At 39.4% G+C, this 21,540-nt stretch overlaps 1 protein-coding gene and 1 pseudogene across 1 annotated transcript; both read right to left on the reverse strand.

The window, feature by feature from the left end:
* Positions 1-308: 308 nt before the first annotated feature.
* LOC108438727 lies at positions 309-2,355 on the reverse strand (annotated as a pseudogene).
* A 9,960-nt stretch (positions 2,356-12,315) lies between these two features.
* LOC108438726 (chemokine-like receptor 1) lies at positions 12,316-19,600 on the reverse strand. Its single transcript, XM_017716727.1, has 2 exons — positions 19,573-19,600; positions 12,316-13,382 (listed from the first exon to the last, which is right to left on the reverse strand). The coding sequence occupies exon 2, from the start codon at positions 13,367-13,369 to the stop codon at positions 12,353-12,355; it is 1,017 nt and encodes a 338-aa protein (XP_017572216.1). The 5' UTR covers positions 13,370-13,382; positions 19,573-19,600; the 3' UTR covers positions 12,316-12,352.
* Positions 19,601-21,540: the final 1,940 nt, after the last annotated feature.

The raw sequence follows: 21,540 nt of genomic DNA on the forward strand, positions 1-21,540 counted from the left end.
AGTGCAGCATGTTTTGCCAAATCTGTTTTATAAGAAGAAATATGAGGGAAATGCAAGATTTGTTGCCTTGTATTATAAAAATTAGCAAAACAGTTTGAAAAAATGACACAATTACACAAAATTCAACATACTAATCTGAATACAACAGATGATAATAATCATGCTTATCAGGATTTAAGGTCTGTAAAAAAATCATAAAGAACAAGAATTTAAAAGCAAACAGTGGATGAAGAAAGGAAAATGGACAAAAAAAATTGTGTTTGGTGTAAAACCGAGGGGCAAGTTTTTTTTTCTTTGTTACTGAACACTTAGACAGTAGTTGAAAGTTTGTTTTCCCCAGAGGTGGTAAGAACTGTGCCTTGGACCATCTTCTGGTCCTCCTCTTCTGCTATTGCATTTTCAATTTTGGACAGAAGCGCATAACATTGGTTTTTAAAGTCCTTCCCCATAAAAGCATAAAGAAATGGGTTGAGGCAGCTGTTTGCATTAGCAAGAACAACAACAACTTTTGATCCTGACAGGAAAAAACTCTTATATTTTTTAATGTCAAGTTCCATCAAAGCAAAAGTGTTATATGGCATCCAGCAGATCAAGAAAGTAACAATCAGCACTGTCATGATCTTAAATGGCTTTTTGGACTTTGCCGTCTGGTTGGACTTCAGCTTTCGAATGATGACAACATAACAGATGATGATGATCAGATACGGGATCATGAATCCAAAAATGAATCTGCACACCACCTCTGCAACCTTCTGTTGATGATTCTTGTAATTTCCATAACAAATCGTTGTCTGGGTTTGGTAATCATACTTAACATCCGCAAAAATGATTGTTGGTAGGCTAAGTGCTGCTGAGATGATCCAGGCTAGCACAACTATCACTGAAGCTTTTCTTAAAGTACGTTTGTTCTGAGCCCACACAGGAAACATAACGACCACACAGCGGTCCACACTGATGATGACGAGGAGGAAAATGCTGCTGAACCAGTTTAGGTACATGATGAAGAACAGGAACTTGCACATGAAAAGCCCAAAGATCCAGTTGTTGCTGATCACATGAACAATGCCAATGGGCAGAAAGGAGCAAAATACGAAATCAGACACTGCCAGACTCAAGTACCAGGTAGAATTCACAGATTTCTTCACTTTAAACCCGGCAATCCAGATCACCAAACCATTTCCAGCAACACCCAGGATGAAGATGATGACATTCACCGCTGCATAGAAAATGCATTACACATCCCTGCACATTGGTGGAACTGTAGTCGAGTTTGTGTGGCTGTCACAGCCTGAATGTTCTGGTTCTGTCATTGGAGTTGAATTCATGATGCTTCCTGTTCTGTAAAGCAAACACAAACAGATGGCAGAGGAAACCACGGAATACTGTGCATTAGGTGCGTAAGGACAAACGTTCCTGCTCTCTTAATGCTAAAAGGCTCAGCCAGTTGTGTATAATAATATTAATAATGGTACAGATAATTGTAGTGCTGTCAATACAAAGTTAATACTTACTTCTCTTAAATGTAATTGCATTATTACTTCTTGGAAATCACTCATTACTTCACTTCCATATGCCGTACTAATTTATCTCACTATATTAACAGATATTTTAGCATATTTCAAATATTATTTCATGAGCCACATTTACTACCAATATAGTGAGACAATTTCACTTAAGCTTATAAAGAGAAAATGTATATAAATAAATCAAATAATCTAATAATGTTATTATAACAATATCAAGTTGAAAAGTATTTATATCGTAGTTTTTGCAGTGTACGCTAGTTCTACTTGGGAGCCCAAATCCTCAACTATAATTAAAAAGTTCATTCTTGCCCTGTTAAAAAAATGAAAGTTGGTCCAACTAAAAATGATAAGTAATTGCACTTTTCTCGACTTGGCTTAAGGATGAGTTTGAACAACTTCAATCAAAAGTTCTTCTAACTTATTCAGTTCTGCATCTCAGTTATATAAACAGAACAGAACTTATGTTTAATAGTCAGTTTACAAAAAGAGTCTCAGATAGTGGAGAAAAAAACCACACACACACATTTTCTAAGCCGCTTCTCCCTTAGGGTCACAGGCAAATGAAACCAAGTGGAGCAAAAAAAATAATAATTATTTACTTAATTGAGAAACTAGAAATGAGAGCTATGAGAACTTTTAGGAGAACCTTGTAAATTCAAGCTCATTTTTTACAGTGAGACATGTAAAATTGTCAGCATCTGAATCAGATGTGTAAAGTTATTATGTCATCCAACTGTTGCAGTAAAGCAAATGATTGTTTTCAGTTGCTATCAGGTTTTTAAAAAACGACTTACCTGCCAATATCTGCTTTGTTGTGGTGCTGCAGAGCTGCTGGTTTTGTTGTTAATGAGTGATGAAAATGTTTTGTCAGTAAAATACTGTACCATTTAGTTCCTCTCAGCTTACTTCACATTTCACTGTAACAGCCCTACATCCATCACTCAGTTGGGCAACTGGCCTCAATGAAGGAACAGGTTAATAAAATGCACGCTACAGTGTATTTTAGAGGTCTTAGCAGATGAGCGCTCTACTTTTTCTAATAATTCACTTACATTAACTGCACTCTGTAACATGGGGACTCAAATAAATTGTGTATGATGAGAAAATCCATAACAAACACCACCTTCAGCACCATATTGTGGAGGCTTGTGAGAGCATAAAAAGTAAAATAAAATAAAATGACTGACTTTTTCACCCTGTACATTTGGGGCAGTCCAGTACTCTGTCACAACATGTAGGGCTCAAAACGCAAGCAGCAAAAGAGTTTATATACATATATACACACTCTTCAAAAAAATAAATGGAACACTAAAACAACACAATATAACTCCAAGTAAATCAAACTTCTGTGAAATCAAACTGTCCACTTAGGAAGCAACACTGATTGACAATCAATTTTACATGCTGTTGTGCAAATGGAATAGACAACAGGTGGAAATTATTGGCAATTAGCAAGACACACTCAATAAAGGAGTGGTTCTGCAGGTGGGGACCACAGACTACTTCTCAGTGCCGATGCTTTCTGGTTGATGTTTTGGTCACTTTTGAATGTTGGTGGTGCTTTCACAGTCGTGGTAGCATGAGACGGACTCTACAACCCACACAAGTGGCTCAGGTAGTGCAGCTCATCCAGGATGGCACATCAATGCGAGCTGTGGCAAGAATGTTTGCTGTGTCTGTAAGCGTAGTGTCCAGAGGCTGGAGGCGCTACCAGGAGACAGGCCAGTCTGCACAAATGGTTAGAAACCGACTCCATGAGGATGGTATGAGGGCCCGACGTCCACAGATGGGGGTTGTGCACACAGCCCAACACCGTGCAGGACGCTTGGCATTTGCCAGAGAACACCAGGATTGGCAAATTCGCCACTGGTGCCCTGTGCTCTTCACAGATGAAAGCAGGTTCACGCTGAGCACATGTGACAGATGTGACAGAGTCTGGAGACGCCGTGGAGAGCGATCTGCTGCCTGCAACATCCTTCAGCATGACTGGTTTGGCAGTGGGTCAGTAATGGTGTGGGGTGGCATTTCTTTGGAGGGGTGGCATTTCTTTTTTTGAGCAGTGTACAATACCCAAAGACAGGGTAGAGCAGAACACAGACACATCAGACACAGCCAGACTTAAGTACCAGGTACACATTGCAGATTTCTTTACCTTAAACCCTGCAATCCAGTAACACCCGGGATGAAGATAACATTTGCACATCCCTGAAAACTGGTGGAACTGTAGTCAGTTTTGTGACTTTCATGATGCCTCTTGATTCTGTAAAGCAAACACAAACAGAAAAAGTGTAGTTCTGCTGTTTTACAACACACAGGATATAGGAAACAAGATTCTTTCTGACTTTCTTTCTAAAGACACATTTGCAAGCAGCCTACAAATAAATGAGAAGCATTATTAAGTTTATCCATGAAGATGAGATGAAAATAATACAGCAGCATTTTACCTGTACTACAGAGCAGGTAGCTGGAGAGTACCTCCGAACCACCTACTGGGTGATTTTAGAGAGTTTGAGCAGTTTTGGGAAATGTTACTGGCATAGCACTCCTTTAGTACAGTTAAAGCTGCAGCTTGCCTCCCTCGTCATTGACTGCCATTAAGATCATAGTAAGAAAGGAATTTCACCTGAACAGGCCTACAATCCTATATAGCATGCATATAGTTATCGGTTACATTGGCTATACAGTGGATGCATATGTTTGATTGTGCTAGGCCCATTTGGAACATCCTTTGTCCTGTATAATGTATTCTATGAAGGACTTTGTATTGTATAAGTTGTAAGTTGGGGCTTTTACTTATTTAAAAGATATTTGAACATATTTCTGTCCAAAAGCTTTGATCTGGATTGATAGAAAGATCACGTTCCCATTTGGCTATCGGGAGGGAGATTGAGTCATCAAATTTTAACAATAATTTGTACAGTTTTGATAATAATTTAGGGGTAAATAAATTTAAAAATTCAGTTACCCATGTTGATATTTCCAAATTTAGTTGGTTGGGATTAAATCTCTCTTGAATGATGGATTTCAATTGTTGATATTCAAGAAATTTACTGTTGTTTATTCCATATTCTGATATGAGTTCCTGGAATGTGACAAAGTTTCCATCTTTAATAACATGTTCTAAATTTTTTATTCCCTTTTCACGCCATGATGTGAAATTTAGTACTTTCTTATTCTGACAAATGTCTGGATTGTTCCAAATGGGTGTTAGTTTGCATGGAATAAGTGGAGACTGAGTTAGTTTTAGAAATTCCCACCAGGCTGTCAGTGAGCTATTTATACTAAGGCATTTAAAAGCCTCGTGGCGCTTAATATTAGAGCTAATGTAAGGTAAGTCTGAAAGTTTTGTTTTTCTACAGAATTCTTGTTCTAGGTCCAACCATGGACTGTCTAGTAAGTCAGGTTTGATCCATTTTGAAATGTACTGTAATCTATTGGCTAAGAAATAATTATAAAAATTTGGTAGTTCTAAACTACCATTGTTTTTCGGCTTTTGTAGAGTTATCAGACTTATTCTTGCTGGCTTATTTTTCCATAAAAATTGTGAGATGTTTGAATCTAAGGACTTAAACCAAGCAGCAGGGGGTTTATTTGGGATTAGTGAGAATAAATAGTTGATTTTTGGTAAAACCATCATTTTAATGGTAGCGACTCTCCCCATGAGTGATATAGGTAAGGCGTTTGAGATCATCTTCTATTGTTTTCAGTAAAGGGATATGATTTAACTGCACTAAGTCTAAAAGCCTAGCAGAGACATGTATGCCTAAATATCTAATATTACCTGATTGTAGTGGAATGGTGGTCGTGTTCTGGAAACTACAGTTTATAGGCAAAACTGTTGATTTTCCCCAGTTGATGGAATAGTCTGATATAGAAGAGAAGCTATCTATTAGTCTAATTGTATTCGGGAGAGAAGCTTGGGAGTTTTCCAGGAAAAGTAATACATCATCTGCATAAAGACTTATCTTGTGGTTTGTAGTTTCTGTGTTGATTCCTTTAATATTTGTATTTTGTCGAATTGCTGCTGCTAATGGCTCAATGAAGATAACGAAAAGTGAGGGTGATAGTGGGCAGCCCTGCCTGGTGCCCCTCTGCAGAGTGAAGCTTTGTGAAGTGATATCGTTCGTCCTAACGCGTGCACTAGGAGAGCTACGTAAGGTTTTGATCCAGTTTATGTAGGATGAACCAAATCTGAATTTGTGTAGAACTGCTAATATTTCCAGTTTACCCGATCAAATGCCTTTTCTGCATCTAAAGATACAATGGTTGTCTCTAATTTGTTAATTGTGCAGTAATCTATTATGTTTACTAGTCTGCGTGTGTTATTGGCTGTTTGTCTACCCTTGATAAAACCTGTCTGGTCAGGATGTAGTATAAGTGGAGTGATTTTCTCTAATCTTCTGGCAAGGACTTTGCAAATAATTTTAAGATCTACGTTTATGAGTGAAATTGGGCGATAGCTGGAAGGCAGTGTAGGGTCTTTGCCTGGTTTAAGAAGTAGGCTAATGTTAGCAGAATTCATGTCTGGGGGCAGTACATTCTCATTTTGAATTTGAGTTACCATTCTAAAAAAGGTTGGTTCTAGCACAGACCAGAATTCTTTGTAGAACTCTACTGGAAATCCATCTGGGCCTGGGGCTTTGTTATTTGGTAGATGCTGCAGGGCTTCATGTAATTCGGATAGAGCAAGTGGTGAATCCAGGGCAACAACTTGTTCATTTTTCAGTTTGGGGAGATTTATATTATTAAGGAATTCTTCAATAACTGCGTCAGATGGATTAATCTGTGATGAATATAAGGCTTTGTAAAACTCTTTAAAAGCTTTATTTATTTGTTGTGGGTCATGAGTAATGTTTCCAGTTGAGACTTTAATAGAAGAGATAGTTGTTTTTTCTTTATTTAGCTTTAACTGGTTAGCAAGGAATTTTCCGGGTTTATTGCTATGATCAAAGTTCTGCCAACGCAACCTTTGCAGTAAAAATTTTGTCTTTTTGTCTATTATTTCATTTAATTCCAGTTTGAGTTTTCTCAGCTTGCTCATTGTGTGTTCTTGTGGTGAAGCAGCATGGGCAGCTTCTAAGGATTTTATTTTTTCTTCCAATTCTAATACCTGCGTTTTTTCTTTTTTTTTCTTATGTGTGCAGTAGGATATTATCTTCCCCCGCATTACTGCCTTCCCTGCTTCCCAAAGAACACACGGTGATGTTCCTGGCAGATCGTTATTTTCTAAATATGTTGTCCATTCCTTTTTGAAATAATGAAATCATGTTCTTTAAGTAATGATGTATTTAATCTCCAGTTCCTATTTGTTGATGTGGTTCTTTTCTGTGCCAGAGAGAGAGACACCGGTGCATAGTCACTGATAGTGATAGGATGAATCTGAGCGTCTGTGACATCCATCATAATAGAATTGCTAACTAAGAAGTTGTCTAAACGAGAATGTGAATGGTGTACTGCTGAAAAGAAGGTGTAATCCCGGAGAGTGGGGTGATGTGAACGCCACGCATCAGAGAGCCCAAAGTCGTTCATATATTGTTTTAGAGTGTCTGCAGACTGCCAGTTCCTTTGACTCATTGCTGTACTGAGCCTGTCGATATTTGGATGAAGCACCAGGTTGAAATCTCCTCCTATTATTAGTTTGGTGTCAGAATGATCAGAGAGTGCAGTGAAAATATTATGAAAAAAGGAGGTCAACATTTGGCCCATATATATTAGCAATACATAAATGCATATTTAGAATAGACAAGTTAAGTATTATAAATCTACCTTCAGGATCTGTTATATTGTTGCTAATGGAAAAGTTTATCCTTCTGTTAATTAGTATGGCCACCCCCCTTTGTTTTGAGTTGTAGCAGGCTGAGTACGCATGAGGGAACTGAGGAGAGGTCAGTGTGTATGTAGGTGTTTTGGACATATGTGTTTCCTGTAGAAAGACAACATCTGCTTGCAAGTCGCTTAGCCGATTAAAAATTTTCAATCTCTTTTCCCTCGAACCAGCTCCACGTACATTCCATGTAACAAACTCTGTGTGTGTCTGTTAGATATGTCTGTATGTATATGTGTGTGTGTGTGAACAAAACGCTTAAAGTGAATGAACAAATCGCTGTGTGGGTGTTGAAAGAGAAAGGGAGAGGAAAAAAAGGTAAATACGTAAAATGAAAGTGCATATACAACAACAAAAAAAAAGGAAAAATAAACACAACTTAAGAAAGAAGAAAACATTTGGATTATTTAAGGCACTCTGCTTATTAAACCGGCATTAATTATTCTTTCTTAGACATGTCTTATTGTACTAGTTGAAAGGTGATATGGTATTAGTATTAGGATAAAGGCGTCGATGTTGATACAGATCACCTGATTAGTACAGCCATGGTGTGATATTAATGTCGCGGTAGAGTTGACCGTTAACGTAGAGTTTATCCACGGCAATGACAGCCCGGGAGCCTCCTTGAATGAAACGCTTACGGATGGGGAACAGGACCTTGCGTCGCTCCAGGATCTCCTTGGGGAACTGGTCATTAATACTAAAGTCCGTTCCTCTCAGTTCCCGGCCGAGGCTCTTTAACAGCTCTTTATGTTTGAAGTGTTCAAATTTAGCCACGATCGGTCTGGGTCTTCGTGCATCCGGCCGTTTACCCCCCATGCGGTGAATGCGGTGGAAGCCGATGTTTTTAACGGTGTCCTCTGGAAGTTTTAGGTGAGTTTGTATGAATGATTTGACTGTACTTACCGGGTCTTCGTCTGCCTTCTCCGGGATTCCTGCAAATATTAGGTTGTCCCTCATGCTGCGGGACTGGAGATCAAGGACCGTTTCTTTAATTTTTTAATTTTCTTCCGAGAGCCGGGTCATTCCCTCGGTGAGCGATTTCACCGACTCTCTAAGAATCGCATTTTCTGCAGCGAGTGAAACCGTTTGTTTTAAGGCACGGGTTATATGTTGTACCATGGGGGCGAGCTTTTTCTGCCTTATCCTTTTTATTTTAAATGGCACCACATTTTCTAAAGTGGATCAAAAGGAATTTTCTGTATAATCGGTTAATAAATCTAAATCCATTTTGTCTGATGGAGTGGCTGTGGTTGAAAGTTCTGGAAGGTTTTCTATAAATTTTAGGGCGGTAAAAGGTTTTATTGAGCACTTTGTAGAATAGCGAGGGGATGTACATATGTTAAGACGTAGCTCAAATAAAATTAGGTAATGGTTTGCGTTAAGATAATAAGCCTGTCAATGTTAAGACCTAGCATCAAAACTAAATCTAAAGTGTGACTACTGCAGTGTGTAGGCCCTGTTACATTTTGGATAATACCAACAGAGTCTACAATTGAAGTAAATGGCTTTTTTAGTGGGTCATCTGCCTTCTCAAAGTGGATATTAAAATGTCCTACAATTATTACTTTATCATTGCATACAGCTAGGCTCTCTAATATTATGCGTAGTTATCGCAGACTGCCGCAGACGAATATCATTGGCCCTTACATGAATGACAATCCTAAAATATATCTTATTAGACAACAGTCTAAGGTTGCCACTAATGTCCGGCACTGTTACTGCTGGTGCCCCTAAAGGAGTAGCTAATTTCACGTGCCAAACAATCAAGTCTCCTATAATCAGGGCACTTTTAACAGGTTCCTCAACAGGTGCTTTGATGAGCAGGGAAAACATGTTTGATATGCGAATCGGAGGAGCATGGTGTTCCATTGGGCTAGCTTTGGCATCAGTGTTAGCGTTAGCCTTAGTTTTCCGGCTAGATTGCAGAGTCGTCACCCATTCTAAACTATTGTATTGGAAATGTCTTGAAAAGAAAGGCCAAGACAACAACAGTTAAGTTACTGTTTGTTTGCTGAAATGAATATGAAAAAAAAAAGCTATCACACATTGTATGTCTTAAGATTTTGTATTTTCACATAAAATTGAGCAAAATTCATAGAAATTGTGTGGTGAATTCTACAAAGAGTTCTCAGTAGATATTTTAACTAATTCTCAATTAGAAAATCAAGCAATGTAAATGTTCACACTGTACATATAATTAAGTCCATAAGTATTTGGACAGTGGCAGAGTTTTGTAATTTTGTCTCTGTACACCAAATAAATATATATATATATATATATATATATATATATATATATATATATATATATATATATATATATATATATACACACACACACACACAAAACCCCAATTCCAATGAAGTTGGGACGTTATGTAAAACATAATGTCACGCCTGCCACAGCTCCGTCTTGTATTCTTTTCGCCTGGGAGCGCTTTGGAGCCGAAAGACTACAATTCCCATGTGTGGACTACAATGGCGATGATGTCACGGCGCACGCTCCGCAATGCCAAGACGTCTCCCCCGGATGGTAATTCAGATCACCTGTGCTCCGGTGTACTTAAGCACGCCATTTTCCTTACATAGAGTATTGCCCTTTCTAGCATACAAAGCCTTCCTCTGTGTATTTACTGCCTGATCTCCCGTGTTTTTGACCCTGCTTTCGTTCTTTGACCTCTCCTTTGGATTTTTGCCTTGTTCACCCCTGTATTCTGGTTTTGACCTCTGCCTGGACTTTGTTTCTCCTTTTTGCAAAATCCTCTGACATTGCCTTTTCCGGTTTATGACCCTGGACTACCCTGGGGTGTTTTTTGTGCTTAAAACCCCTTTGGTTTTTTTATATTGTATATAGTTGTAAATATCTCTGTAAATAAACCTTGTACAGTTCCACTTCAGCAGTTGTCTGTCTTACCTGGCCAGTGTAACACATAAATAAAAACAGAATACACTGATTTGCAAATATTCATTAATTGGAACATGTTGCAGGCATCAGGGGCATGGGACAGGGGCATGTTTACCACTTTATTACATCACATTTCCTTTTAACAACACTCAATAAGCATTTGGGAACCGAGGACAGTAATTGTTGAAGCTTTGTAGGTGGAATTCTTTCCCATTCTTGTTCGATGTACAACTTCAATTGCTCAACCGTCCAGGGTCTCCATTGTCGTATTATGCGCTTCATAATGCGCCACACGTTTTCAATGGGAAACAGGTCTGGACTGCAGGCAGGCCAGTCTAGTACCCGCAGTCTTTTACTACGAAGCCATACTGTTGTAACACGTGCAGAATGTGGCTTGGCATTGTCTTGCTGAAATAAGCAGGGACGTCCCTGAAAAAGACGTTGCTTGGACAGCAGCATATGTTGCTCCAAAACCTGTATGTTACATTTCAGCATCAATGGTGCCTTCACAGATGTGCAAGTTCCCCATGCCATGGGCACTAACACACCCCCACACCATCAGAGATGCTGGCATTTGAACTTTGCGCTGATAAAAATCCGGACAGTTCTTTTCCCCGGAGGACACAATGTCCATGATTTCCAAAAAACAATTTGAAATGTGGACTCGTCAGACCACAGGACACTTTTCCACTTTGCGTCAGTCCATCTCAGATTAGCTCGGGCCCAGAGAAGCCGGTGGCGTTTCTGGGTGTTGTTGATATATGGCTTTCGCTTTGCATGGCAGAGTTTTAACTTTAACAGAATGATGTCGGTTTTTAATGCAGTGCCGCCTGAGGGATTGAAGGTCATGGGCATTCAGCGTTGGTTTTATACCTTGCCGCATACTTGCAGAGATTTCTCCAGATTCAGAGAATCTTTTGATGATATTATGGACTGTAGATGATGAAATTCTTAAATTCCTTGCAATTGCACTTTGAGAAACGTTCTTAAACTGTTGGACTATTTGCTCAAGCAGTTGTTCACAAAGTGGTGAACCTCACCCTGTCCTTGCTTGTGACTTAACCTGTTCACCTGTGGAATGTTCCAAACAGGTGTTTTTTGAGCATTCCTCAACTTTCCAACTGTCTTTTGTTGCCCCTGTCCCAACTTCTTTGGAACATGTTGCAGGTATCAAATTCAAAATGAGTGAATATTTGCAAAAAACAATAAATTTTATGATTGAACATTAAATATCTTGTCTTTGTAGTGTATTCAATTGAATATAGGTTGAAATGGATTTGCAAATCATCGTATTCTGTTTTTATTTATGTTTTACACAACGTCCCAACTTCATTGGAATCGGGGTTGTGTGTATATATACATAATTTTTTTTTTGTTTTTTTGGATAACACGTCTACTTATGGGCTCACTTTTTGTTTTGGATAGTGAATAAATGGCTTTACTTGTATTCTAAAAGTGTGACCCGATTCCTATCACCACCACATATAACCACTGTAAAGACCAGGTTGAAATATACAATTTTACATCAAACCCCTCTGAATGACTTTGTTCACATCTCCATTACTGAGTAGCAGAAATTTTGAAAAACCCAAGTGATTCAATTAAAATGTTGATCTGCTATACTGGTGCAAGTTGAGCACATAATGGCAGATAAAACGCATAGCCTCAATGGTAGAAAATAGCTGCAGAGATATAATATGCCTTTACAGTAAAAGGTAAATTTAACAACAAGTGACTGGATATTATGTGTGCTTAACAAGTAATTGGATATCATATGCATTGAAACATAATAATAATAATAATGATGAAGTATTAAGGTAACAGTCTGAAAATTATACAGAATATTAAGTGAACAGCTAATAGTGAAATAGTAGACTAAATCATAAAAGAACTTTTAATAAATGTTTATTATGATTTTTTTGCATTAAATAAAACACATTATTACATGATATTTGAGGCACTTTTGCGAGCATATTTATTACCTATGTTATTCTCAGCAGTGTTATTAATAAGCATGCAACTGGCTGAAGAAAATATATTGTATTCAGTGAAAAACTGACAGGCCAGTTTTGTCTTTTAACTGTTACCAAACACTTCAGACAGTAGTTGAAAGTTTGTTTTCCCCAGAGGTGGTAAGAACTGTGCCTCGGGCTTTGTACTGGTCCTCCTCTTCTGCTATTGCATTCTCAATTTTGGACAGAAGTGCATAACATTGGTTTTTAAAGTCCTTCCCCATAAAAGCATAAAGAAATGGGTTCAGGCAGCTGTTTGCATTAGCAAGAACAACAACAACTGTTAATCCTGACAGGTAAAAACTCTTATATTTTTCAATGTCAAGTTCCATCAAAGCAAAAGTGTTATATGGCAGCCAGCAGATCAAGAAAGTAACAATCAGCACTGTCATGATCTTAAATGGCTTTTTGGACTTTGTCATCTGGTTGGACTTCAGCTTTCGAATGATGACAACATAACAGATGATAATGATCAGATACGGGATCACAAATCCAAAAATGAATTTGCACAACACATCCACAGTTTTTTCTTGATTACTTTTGTAATTTCTGTCACAAATTGATCTCAGGTTGTGGTCATACTTAACATCTAGGTAAAAGGCTGTCGGTAGGCTAAGTGCTGCTGAGATGATCCAGGCTAGCATGACTATCACAGAGGCCTTTCTTACAGTACGCTTGTTCTGAGCCCACACAGGAAACATAACAACCACACAGCGGTCCACACTGATGATGACGAGGAGGAAGATGCTGCTAAACCAGTTTAAGTACATGTTGAAGTATATGAACTTGCACATGAAAAGCCCAAAGATCCACTCGTTTTTGACAACTTCAACAATACCCAAAGGCAGGGTGGAGCTGAATAGGAAATCAGACACGGCGAGACTCAAGTACCAGATCGCATTGACAGATTTCTTCACCTTAAATCCTGCAATCCAGATCACCAAACCATTTCCAGCAACACCCAGGGTGAAGATGATCACATTCACCACTGAATAGAAAATGCATGGCACATTCTTGCACATCCGTGGTGGAACTGTAGTCAGGTTTGTGTGGTCCTCATAGCCTGGGTGTTCTGGTTCTGTCATCGGGGTTGAATTCATGATGCCTCTTGATCTGTAAAGCAAACACAAACAGAAAAGGTGCAATTCTACTGAATTACAACAAACCACGTAGACAATGACAATATTTTTTGATCAATATTCTCCATAAAGACACATTCGCAAGGAGCCTATGGATGAATGTCTTTAAATTTATAAGAGAGCAGCAGTCATGCAGAGCAGGTAATTGCATACTAGGAGTCACTGGTGTGGCAATCTTTTAGTACAATTAAATATCACTTGCCTCCTTTCTCAAGATTGCTATATCATAGATAAAAAAGGATCAAAGGAAAATTCTTAACAGTAAATTAAGTAAGATTTGAAGATTTAGTTACATCTCTGTTGAAAATGTATGTAAACATCTCCCAGTCAGTGTGCTCAAAACAGTCCTGAAGAACAGAGATGGCTCCTGGCGGCCAGGTTCTCACTTGCTTCTTGTCTGGTTTGGCATGTCTGATGAGTGGTCTGTATGCTGGAATGAGCTTCACAGAGATATGAGTAACCATAGTCAGGGCGTAGCTCAGCCCTGTATGTGATGGGGATATTTGTGTAAAAAAGATCAATCATGTTAGCTGTTTGTCAGGTTGCAAAGTCCACATACTGGTGAAATTTGGGGAGTACTAACTTCAGATTAGTATGGTTGAAATCTCCAGCAACAATAAACAGTCCATCTGGGAGTGTGTTTTCCAGATCTCTGGTAATGCTGTACAGCTCGCTCAGTGCGGCATAGGCATTAGCACTGAGGGCTATATACACCACTAATATGTACAGCGTACTTAGCTCTCTTGGCAAATAAAATGGCCTTGCTCAGATAACCGCAAACTCCACCAGAGGTGAGCAGTGACTGGAGACTAGTGCCGCATTTTTATACCATTCAGTGCTGATGTAAACACACAGTCCTCCACCTCAAGTCTTACCGCACAGCTCAGTGTCTCTGTCTGCATGGAAGCACAACAGGCCATCGAACAGAATGGCTAAGTCTGGAGTGGAACTCGTCATCCACGTCTCAGTAAAAACAAAAACACAGCAGTCTCTGAACTCATGCTGGGTAGCCTGCTGAATCCGGAGGTAGTCCAGTATTATTCTCCAAGGAACAAACGTTTGAGAGACGATCCCGGTCATCTGTGATTAGCCATTAGCCTAGCACATAACCCGGCTCATTTGCCTTGATTTTGGGCAATAGGCTCACGCAGTGCCGTGGATCATATCAGGCCTAGTTTGCGCAGCTCGTTTGTAAGCTCTGGCATTAGTAGACTCTGGTGCTGGTTGAAGCAGTCATGATATTTAGTTTTGGTCGGGTTTCATGACAAATAGTAAACAAAAATGGCAAAAAAGTACCATTTTGCTGTTCCCGAATTGGCTACTGCAGCTACCCATTGCACTGCCGGAACCGGAAAAAAAATATATTATTTTTTACTATTTATCTCAAAAGTGGTGGAAATGTATCATTACTGTACTTCTACCTTACCTTATCTTAATTTAGCTTGTTTCCTATACTATTTAATTAAATAGCTTCTTGAAGCAAAATTGACTCCAATATAGTGATAATTTGACTTAATTAAGTAAAAATTAAGTTTATTAAGTAAAAAATATTTAAAAATACATTCAGCTTGTTATATACTTAATTTACTATAGCAATGTCAAAGAAAGAAATATTAGATACATCGATGAGTTCACTTGCAAACATATTGTTTTTGCAGTGTAGAAGGTTGCTTCACTTGGGAGCCTGAAGCCTGCATATCATTTAGGTAACAGTATAGAATTTGTTTTTTCTCACTTTTCCCCAGTAGCTGACATGGTGTCATTAGTTTCAAACTTGCAAATTCACCCCAACATGGGGTTTGAACCCCAGCCATCCATGTGTGGGAGCCCAAGATAAGAAACAACCTGGTGTGATTTTGAAATATAAGGATTCCCAACTAGTATGGAGAAAGAAACTTTGGGCTAAAGTAAGAAATTTCAGTTGGGTGAACTCTGGTGTCCTCAAGTTGAGTTAATTTGACAAAAGTAGCCTTTGTGAGTTCAGACCATGGCTTCAACATGTGGCGGTTGTATGAGGGAGTCTTGATAGAGGGAGCTGGGGAGAACTCTGAGAATTTAGGCTGGAGTTCTGGGCAGCTTCTGCCTGTAGCTATAAGGCCAGATCCCCCAAAGGTTCAAAGATTAACTCAAAAGCTGTTGAGGTCTAGGACTGAGTGATTATCACATGAAGAGAAAAGATGGTTCTGAAATGACAACTGTAGCAGCTTGGGTAGCAAACTTGGTGAGACTCTATGCCAGCCGAATATGGAGAAGCTTGATTCAGAGTGAGATTGGTCAGATGGATTTGCAGAGTTTGATTTTGAATTTGATTGTGTGACACAGTGGCATGCTGCTTAACAGACATCTGGGTCTGAACCCCTGATGAGCAAGCCAAGGACAACAGGGCCAAGGAAAAATTGCCAGTGAGGAAGAAACCTTGAGAGGACCCAGGACTCAACAGGGGAACCCATCCTCCTCTGGTCAACACTGGATTGTGAAGTTTGTGTTAAATGTGGCAGGCAAATGGATTGGAATTTTAATAAAGCAGATTACTGACTGTTGGAGGTAGCTGATCCATACGAGGGTTGATGGGTTTCTGACTGAGGCAACTGGATGATTTCACTGGCCACTGCGGGAGGTAGTTTGACATGGAAAATCCTGTTGGCAACAGCAAAGTTGTTCAGTTATAGCATTGGATGAGAATCACTTGATCATTTGCTTGGAGTTTAAGCCCCCAAAAACTGATAAGGGAGAAAGAACATAGCTCCCAGGACTGAGAGTTGAACGGGATGAGAGGAGTCAAATCAGCAATGGCTGAAGAATGGCCAAAGAGACTAGGAGAGCAGCAGGATACAGGCAACATTTCCAAACAAACCAATAATATTCCAGTCAGAGAGAAAAATAAAGAAACGTAACCGAATCGCAAAGCTGAGATACACCAGAGCTGAACCAGGGAGTTGCAGAGCTGAGTTTCAGGAGCTGATCTGAGCCCAGTGGAGCTGATCCAGGATGGAGGTGAACTTGAGATGAGAAGGAAGTTGCAGAGCTGGGTTGCAGGAGCTGATGCAAAATGGAGCGAGCTGAGATGGAGCTGGGTTGCAGGAGCCAATCCAAGATAGAGTAGGCTGAGATGGAGCCGTGTAGATTCAGAAGGGAGTCGCAGAGCTGGATTACAGGAGCTGATCCGAGATGGATTGGGCTAAGGTGGATCTTGAGATTGGATGGAGGCTTGAGATAGGGGGATGAAAGAGGTGGGGGGTGCAGGATGAAAAGGATTAGAGGGTGAAAGTGCGTGATACAGAGAGAGAGCGAGAGAGGGGCTGGGATGATGAGGAAGGGAGAGGACTGATAAAGGGAAGGGATAAAAAAGGATGGAACTGGGATGAAAAAAATCCCATGGAAAGGGGGAGGTGCTTGGATCAGTAGATCAAGCATCTAACATTAAAAATGTAACAAGACATGGAATAAAAGGTAAGGAAATTAAGTTGCTCTATCCACATTACACTGCATTGGCAGGGAGGACATGATAGGATTGAATAAGTGAGTCCCCATTATGAACATATACAGCAGAATAAAACTAGCAAAGTATGCAGGAAACAGGAAAACATATACGAACAGTGAAAATGGCTTAACAAAATAAAACATTGTGTCCAACTGAGATGATGACATAATAAGGGGAAGGGAGTTTGGCCCGAAGCTAGAGAGAATAGAGGGGAATACAAGGGAGGTGGAAAGACCAAGGCAAGAGAGAGGAGAACTGGTTGCGAGTGGAACAGGCTGGGCGTCATGTAGAATATGCGTAGATGTCGTGATGACATTGCATAGGGCATGCATGGCATTGTCACGTGGTCTATGAAGACATGCAAGCTGTGGGTAGGAGCGGAGCAATGCGGGGTGTCGAGGCTTCAATCACTACATCCGCATTGGAAGTTCCGGAGCCGGGCAGGGAGACATAACTACATTTATCAAAAATACCTCATAAATTTAAGTGGAGCTGATTTTCTTTTCTTGTCAGTGTCTGAATCAAATGAACTGATTCATTTAATTGGACCAGAGTTTACTATATCATTCATTTTTCAGAAATGCTAATGATCGTATTCTAATGGTGCAGCAGTTTTTGAAAAATTACTCACCTGCCTATCCTGTTTCTGTATTCTACTGCAGGGCTGAAGGTTTTGTTGCTTATAATGAATGATAAAGGTTTTCTGTCAGTAAAAATACTATTTCATTCAGGTCCTCTCTGCATATTTTAGATTTCACCCTCTACACATTTGAACAACTGTCCTCAAAGAGGAACAGGTTTAATAGATACACGCTATGGTGTATTTTGAAGAACGCAGTACATGAAAGCTTTTCAGTCAGCTTTTCTTTTTTTTTTTTTTTAATCAATCTTGACAAGTTAAGGTTTACATAGGTTTTATGAAAAAGCATGGTATCATGTTGTATTAATTGTTTTTGTTCAGTTTCTGGCTGTGCTGGCTACAGTTACTCAGAGCTCAGTTACTCAGAATTCAAAAACAAACCACAAACCTTTTTCTGCTGCAATGCCTTCACTGCTTCATTGCCCTGTTGAGCAACTCACTTCAGTATTTACAGTAAAGAAAAAGATGTTAAATAGATGCATGCCATAATGTACTTTGAAGGAAATAGCAGAAGAAGGCATCCCAGTGTACAAAAGGACATAGCCAGGGGTGGCCAGTACCATCTTCCCATGAAGAGTGGCCACCCTTCTGACCACCCCAGTTAGACAAAATAATAGACAGTCCTCCACCAGCAATGAAGCAGTCACCTCTGCTACATCATGTGAATGGTTTCACCGTTAAAAAATCTGTTTGGGCAGTTAATAATCAGTTATTATCTCACACTGCACTCAGTAATCACTCTTTGTGATTTGTGTAGTATGTGGATTACTATCACAGTATAATCACTAAAGGAGTTCTATACAGGATAGAAATAATACAGAGAACAAAACATAAAATTCCACATACTGGAAAACAGGATAAAATCATTTCCCAGAGCTTTCTAAAGTGAAACTCCATTTAAAAAGAATTTGTTTAGTGCATTTCAGCATCCTTCTATCCTTAGCTCAAGCTCTAGCATCTCCTTGACTACATCTTGGTGCACCACAGAACCTTAAGACATCTCACTTACCCGAATAATGCCCAGTGCAGTGTCATACAGAACATTGTTGGTTCGAGATGATAGAAAGGCAACAGTAATTCAAATAACCAAAATCTCTGAGGAATGTTTTCAACACCTTGTTGAAAGTATGCCATGAAGAATTAAGGCAGCCACGTTATTAGGTACACCTTGCTAGTAAAAGGTTGGACCCCCTTTTGCCTTCAGAACTGCCTTACTTACTTTCAACAAGGTCCTCGCTTATGGAATGCTCTCCCTGACCATCTGAGGGCACCACAGTCGAGTGAGAGTTTTAAAAAAGGACTAAAAACCTTTCCCTTCAGCAGAACTTATAACCTGTGATCTTCCTATGGACTGTAAAGATGTTTTATAGTAGTTCTTTGATTTCACTGAAATGCTTCTACTGTATAGCACTTTGAGATTTGCTTAAAATGTAAAGTGTGTTACAAATAAAATTCATTATTATTATTATTCTTACTGTTACCTTTCTGTCATCTTGAACCAGGCTGCCCATTCTCCTCTGACCTCTCACATCAACAAGGCATTTTCATCCACACAACTGCCACTCACTGGATATTTTCTCTTTCTATGACCATTCTCTGTAAACGCTAGAGATGGTTGTGCATTAAAATCCCAGTAGATCAGCAGTTTCTGAAATACTTAGACCAGCCTGTCTGGCACCAACAACCATGCCACGTTCAAAGTCACTTAAATAATCTTTCTTCCCTTTTCTGATGCTCAGTTTGCACTTCAGCAAGTTGTCTTGACCAGTTGTACATGCCTAAATGCATTGAGTTGCGGCCATGTGATCAGCTGCTTAGCCATTTGTGTTAACAAGCAATTAAACAGGTGTACCTAATAAAGTGGCCAGTGAGTGTATATAGTGTGTGTGTGTGTGTGTGTGTGTGTGTGTGTGTGTGCATATATATATATATATATATATATATATATATAAGTATGTGTGCGGGTGTGTATGTATGTATGTATATGTGTGCCAAATTACAAGAATCTGTCTAGTTTACATTTGAAAATAAAATACTGCTTACCTTTTAACGCCTCTTTTTAGTACAGTGCTGCTTGGTGGTTTCGCTGCTTATGATGAGGAAAACTTTTATGGTATTCAATTCCTTTCTACAGTGGGAAAGAAGATGTTGCAATGCCTCCACTGTCATGTTAAGCAACTCACCTCAGTGTTTACAAAGCTAGAAGAGGGTTAACTAGATGCTTGGTATAGTGTATTTTGATGGAAGTTGTAGAACAAAAGCATTACAATGTACAGAATGTGCAGATGGATGATAAAAATGCATTTGCTTGCATATACTCTATCAGTTCATGCCATTTTCCGTAAAGAAGGTACTGCAAAGGAGATTGTAATTTATGCAGAAATTGTAGAATATGTAGAAAATTTAAGACTGATATAGCCACGTGAACAATTTGAACAAGTTTTATTACACACTTTTATAACTGGTTCAAAAAGCAGTGAGAAACACTCTGTAACTTCAGCTCAAATGGGCAGGGCTAAACTGCTGTAAGCTTAAAGGTGGATATACTGTATATTACATATAGTATATAAATTATATATTATATTATACAGTCACATCCATTGCGATTGGGCATATGACTTCAAGCAAATCATCTCCACTGACAAACCCTGGCAGCAGTAGAATGGGTCGTAGTGAAGAAACCAGTAACAGTAAATGTGGCACTGTCATAGGATGCCACATTTGCCACAAGTTAGTTTGTGAAATTTCTGCCCTGCTACATCTGCCCAACTGTGAGTGAATTATTTTGAAATGGAAGCATGTAGGAGCAACAACAACTCAACCATAAAGTGGTAGACTGCTCAAACTCAGATGTGTGTTGCATGTAAAAATTACCCATCTTCACTTGCATTACCGCTGCAGAGTTTCCAAACTTCTTCTGGAAGCAACATCAGCACAAAAACTGTGCATCAGGTGCTTCATGAAGTGGGTCTTCATGGCTGAGCAGCTGCACACAAGCCTTAGATGACTATGTGCAAAGCCAAGTGTTTGCTGGAGTGGTGTAAAGCACACAGTGGGGATGTTCTCTGGAATGATAAATCATGCAAAACACAAACCAACACACAGATGGAACATTATAGGCGAGAGGCAAATGACAGATACACGCACACAGATATCCACCAATTATACAAACAATGTAATTGTCACGATTGGCCCATCCCAGTCCTGTCCATGTGCTTTTTGTTTACTTTTTTCATGCGCATTCTTCTTAGTCCAGCCCCCTTGTTTTGTGACTCTGCCCCTGATTGTTGCCACCTGTTTTCCGCCTGTCCCTCATTATCCCTGTGTTTTATAAGCCCCGTGTTTTCCCTTGATCTGTGTTGGTCTTTGTTTGATGTTTGCTGGAAGTTTTGTTTGTTTGATGTTTGATCTTTCTAGTCTCTAGTCTAGATTGTATCCTGTGTTCGGTTCATCATGTCTGTCCCGCAATCTCTCCGTGTTGGTTGTATGAACCTGGATTTGCCCAAAATAAAAATCTCCACATATGCTTCCTCTTCTTCGTTCCACATAATTGTACCCTGAATGATAGAGCAGTGGTTTTAAGGTCCAATTGTGTACCCTAAATATGTTTTTCCCAGGTGAAAAGTACATACGGTATTTGTACCTTTTTATAACCTGATGTTTTAAAATAGAACAATGAAATAGAAAAGTCAGGAGATGAGACGGTGTGTGTAGAGTCAATAGAACTCTCATTCATTGAATATCGTTTCAATGGATTACGGTACAAATATGTTCCCTGACTGAAGGTACTGAGATATACCCTTACTACCCCAGGGACAAGAGGGGTACTGCCCCACTGACACTTTTGTACTTTTTTTTTCTGAGAATGTAGGTGAGGACTGACTTGTTGGATCAGACTGTTACTAAAATATTTGAAGCACTGCAACAAAAATCTACAACATTTTTCCAGAGATATGTCAAACGTGTTGGGCTTATCAGCAGAAAAACATGTTGGGGGCTAGGACTGGCTAG

This window comes from Pygocentrus nattereri, chromosome 20 (assembly GCF_015220715.1).
Source record: "Pygocentrus nattereri isolate fPygNat1 chromosome 20, fPygNat1.pri, whole genome shotgun sequence".
Classification (NCBI taxonomy): Eukaryota; Metazoa; Chordata; class Actinopteri; order Characiformes; family Serrasalmidae; genus Pygocentrus; species Pygocentrus nattereri.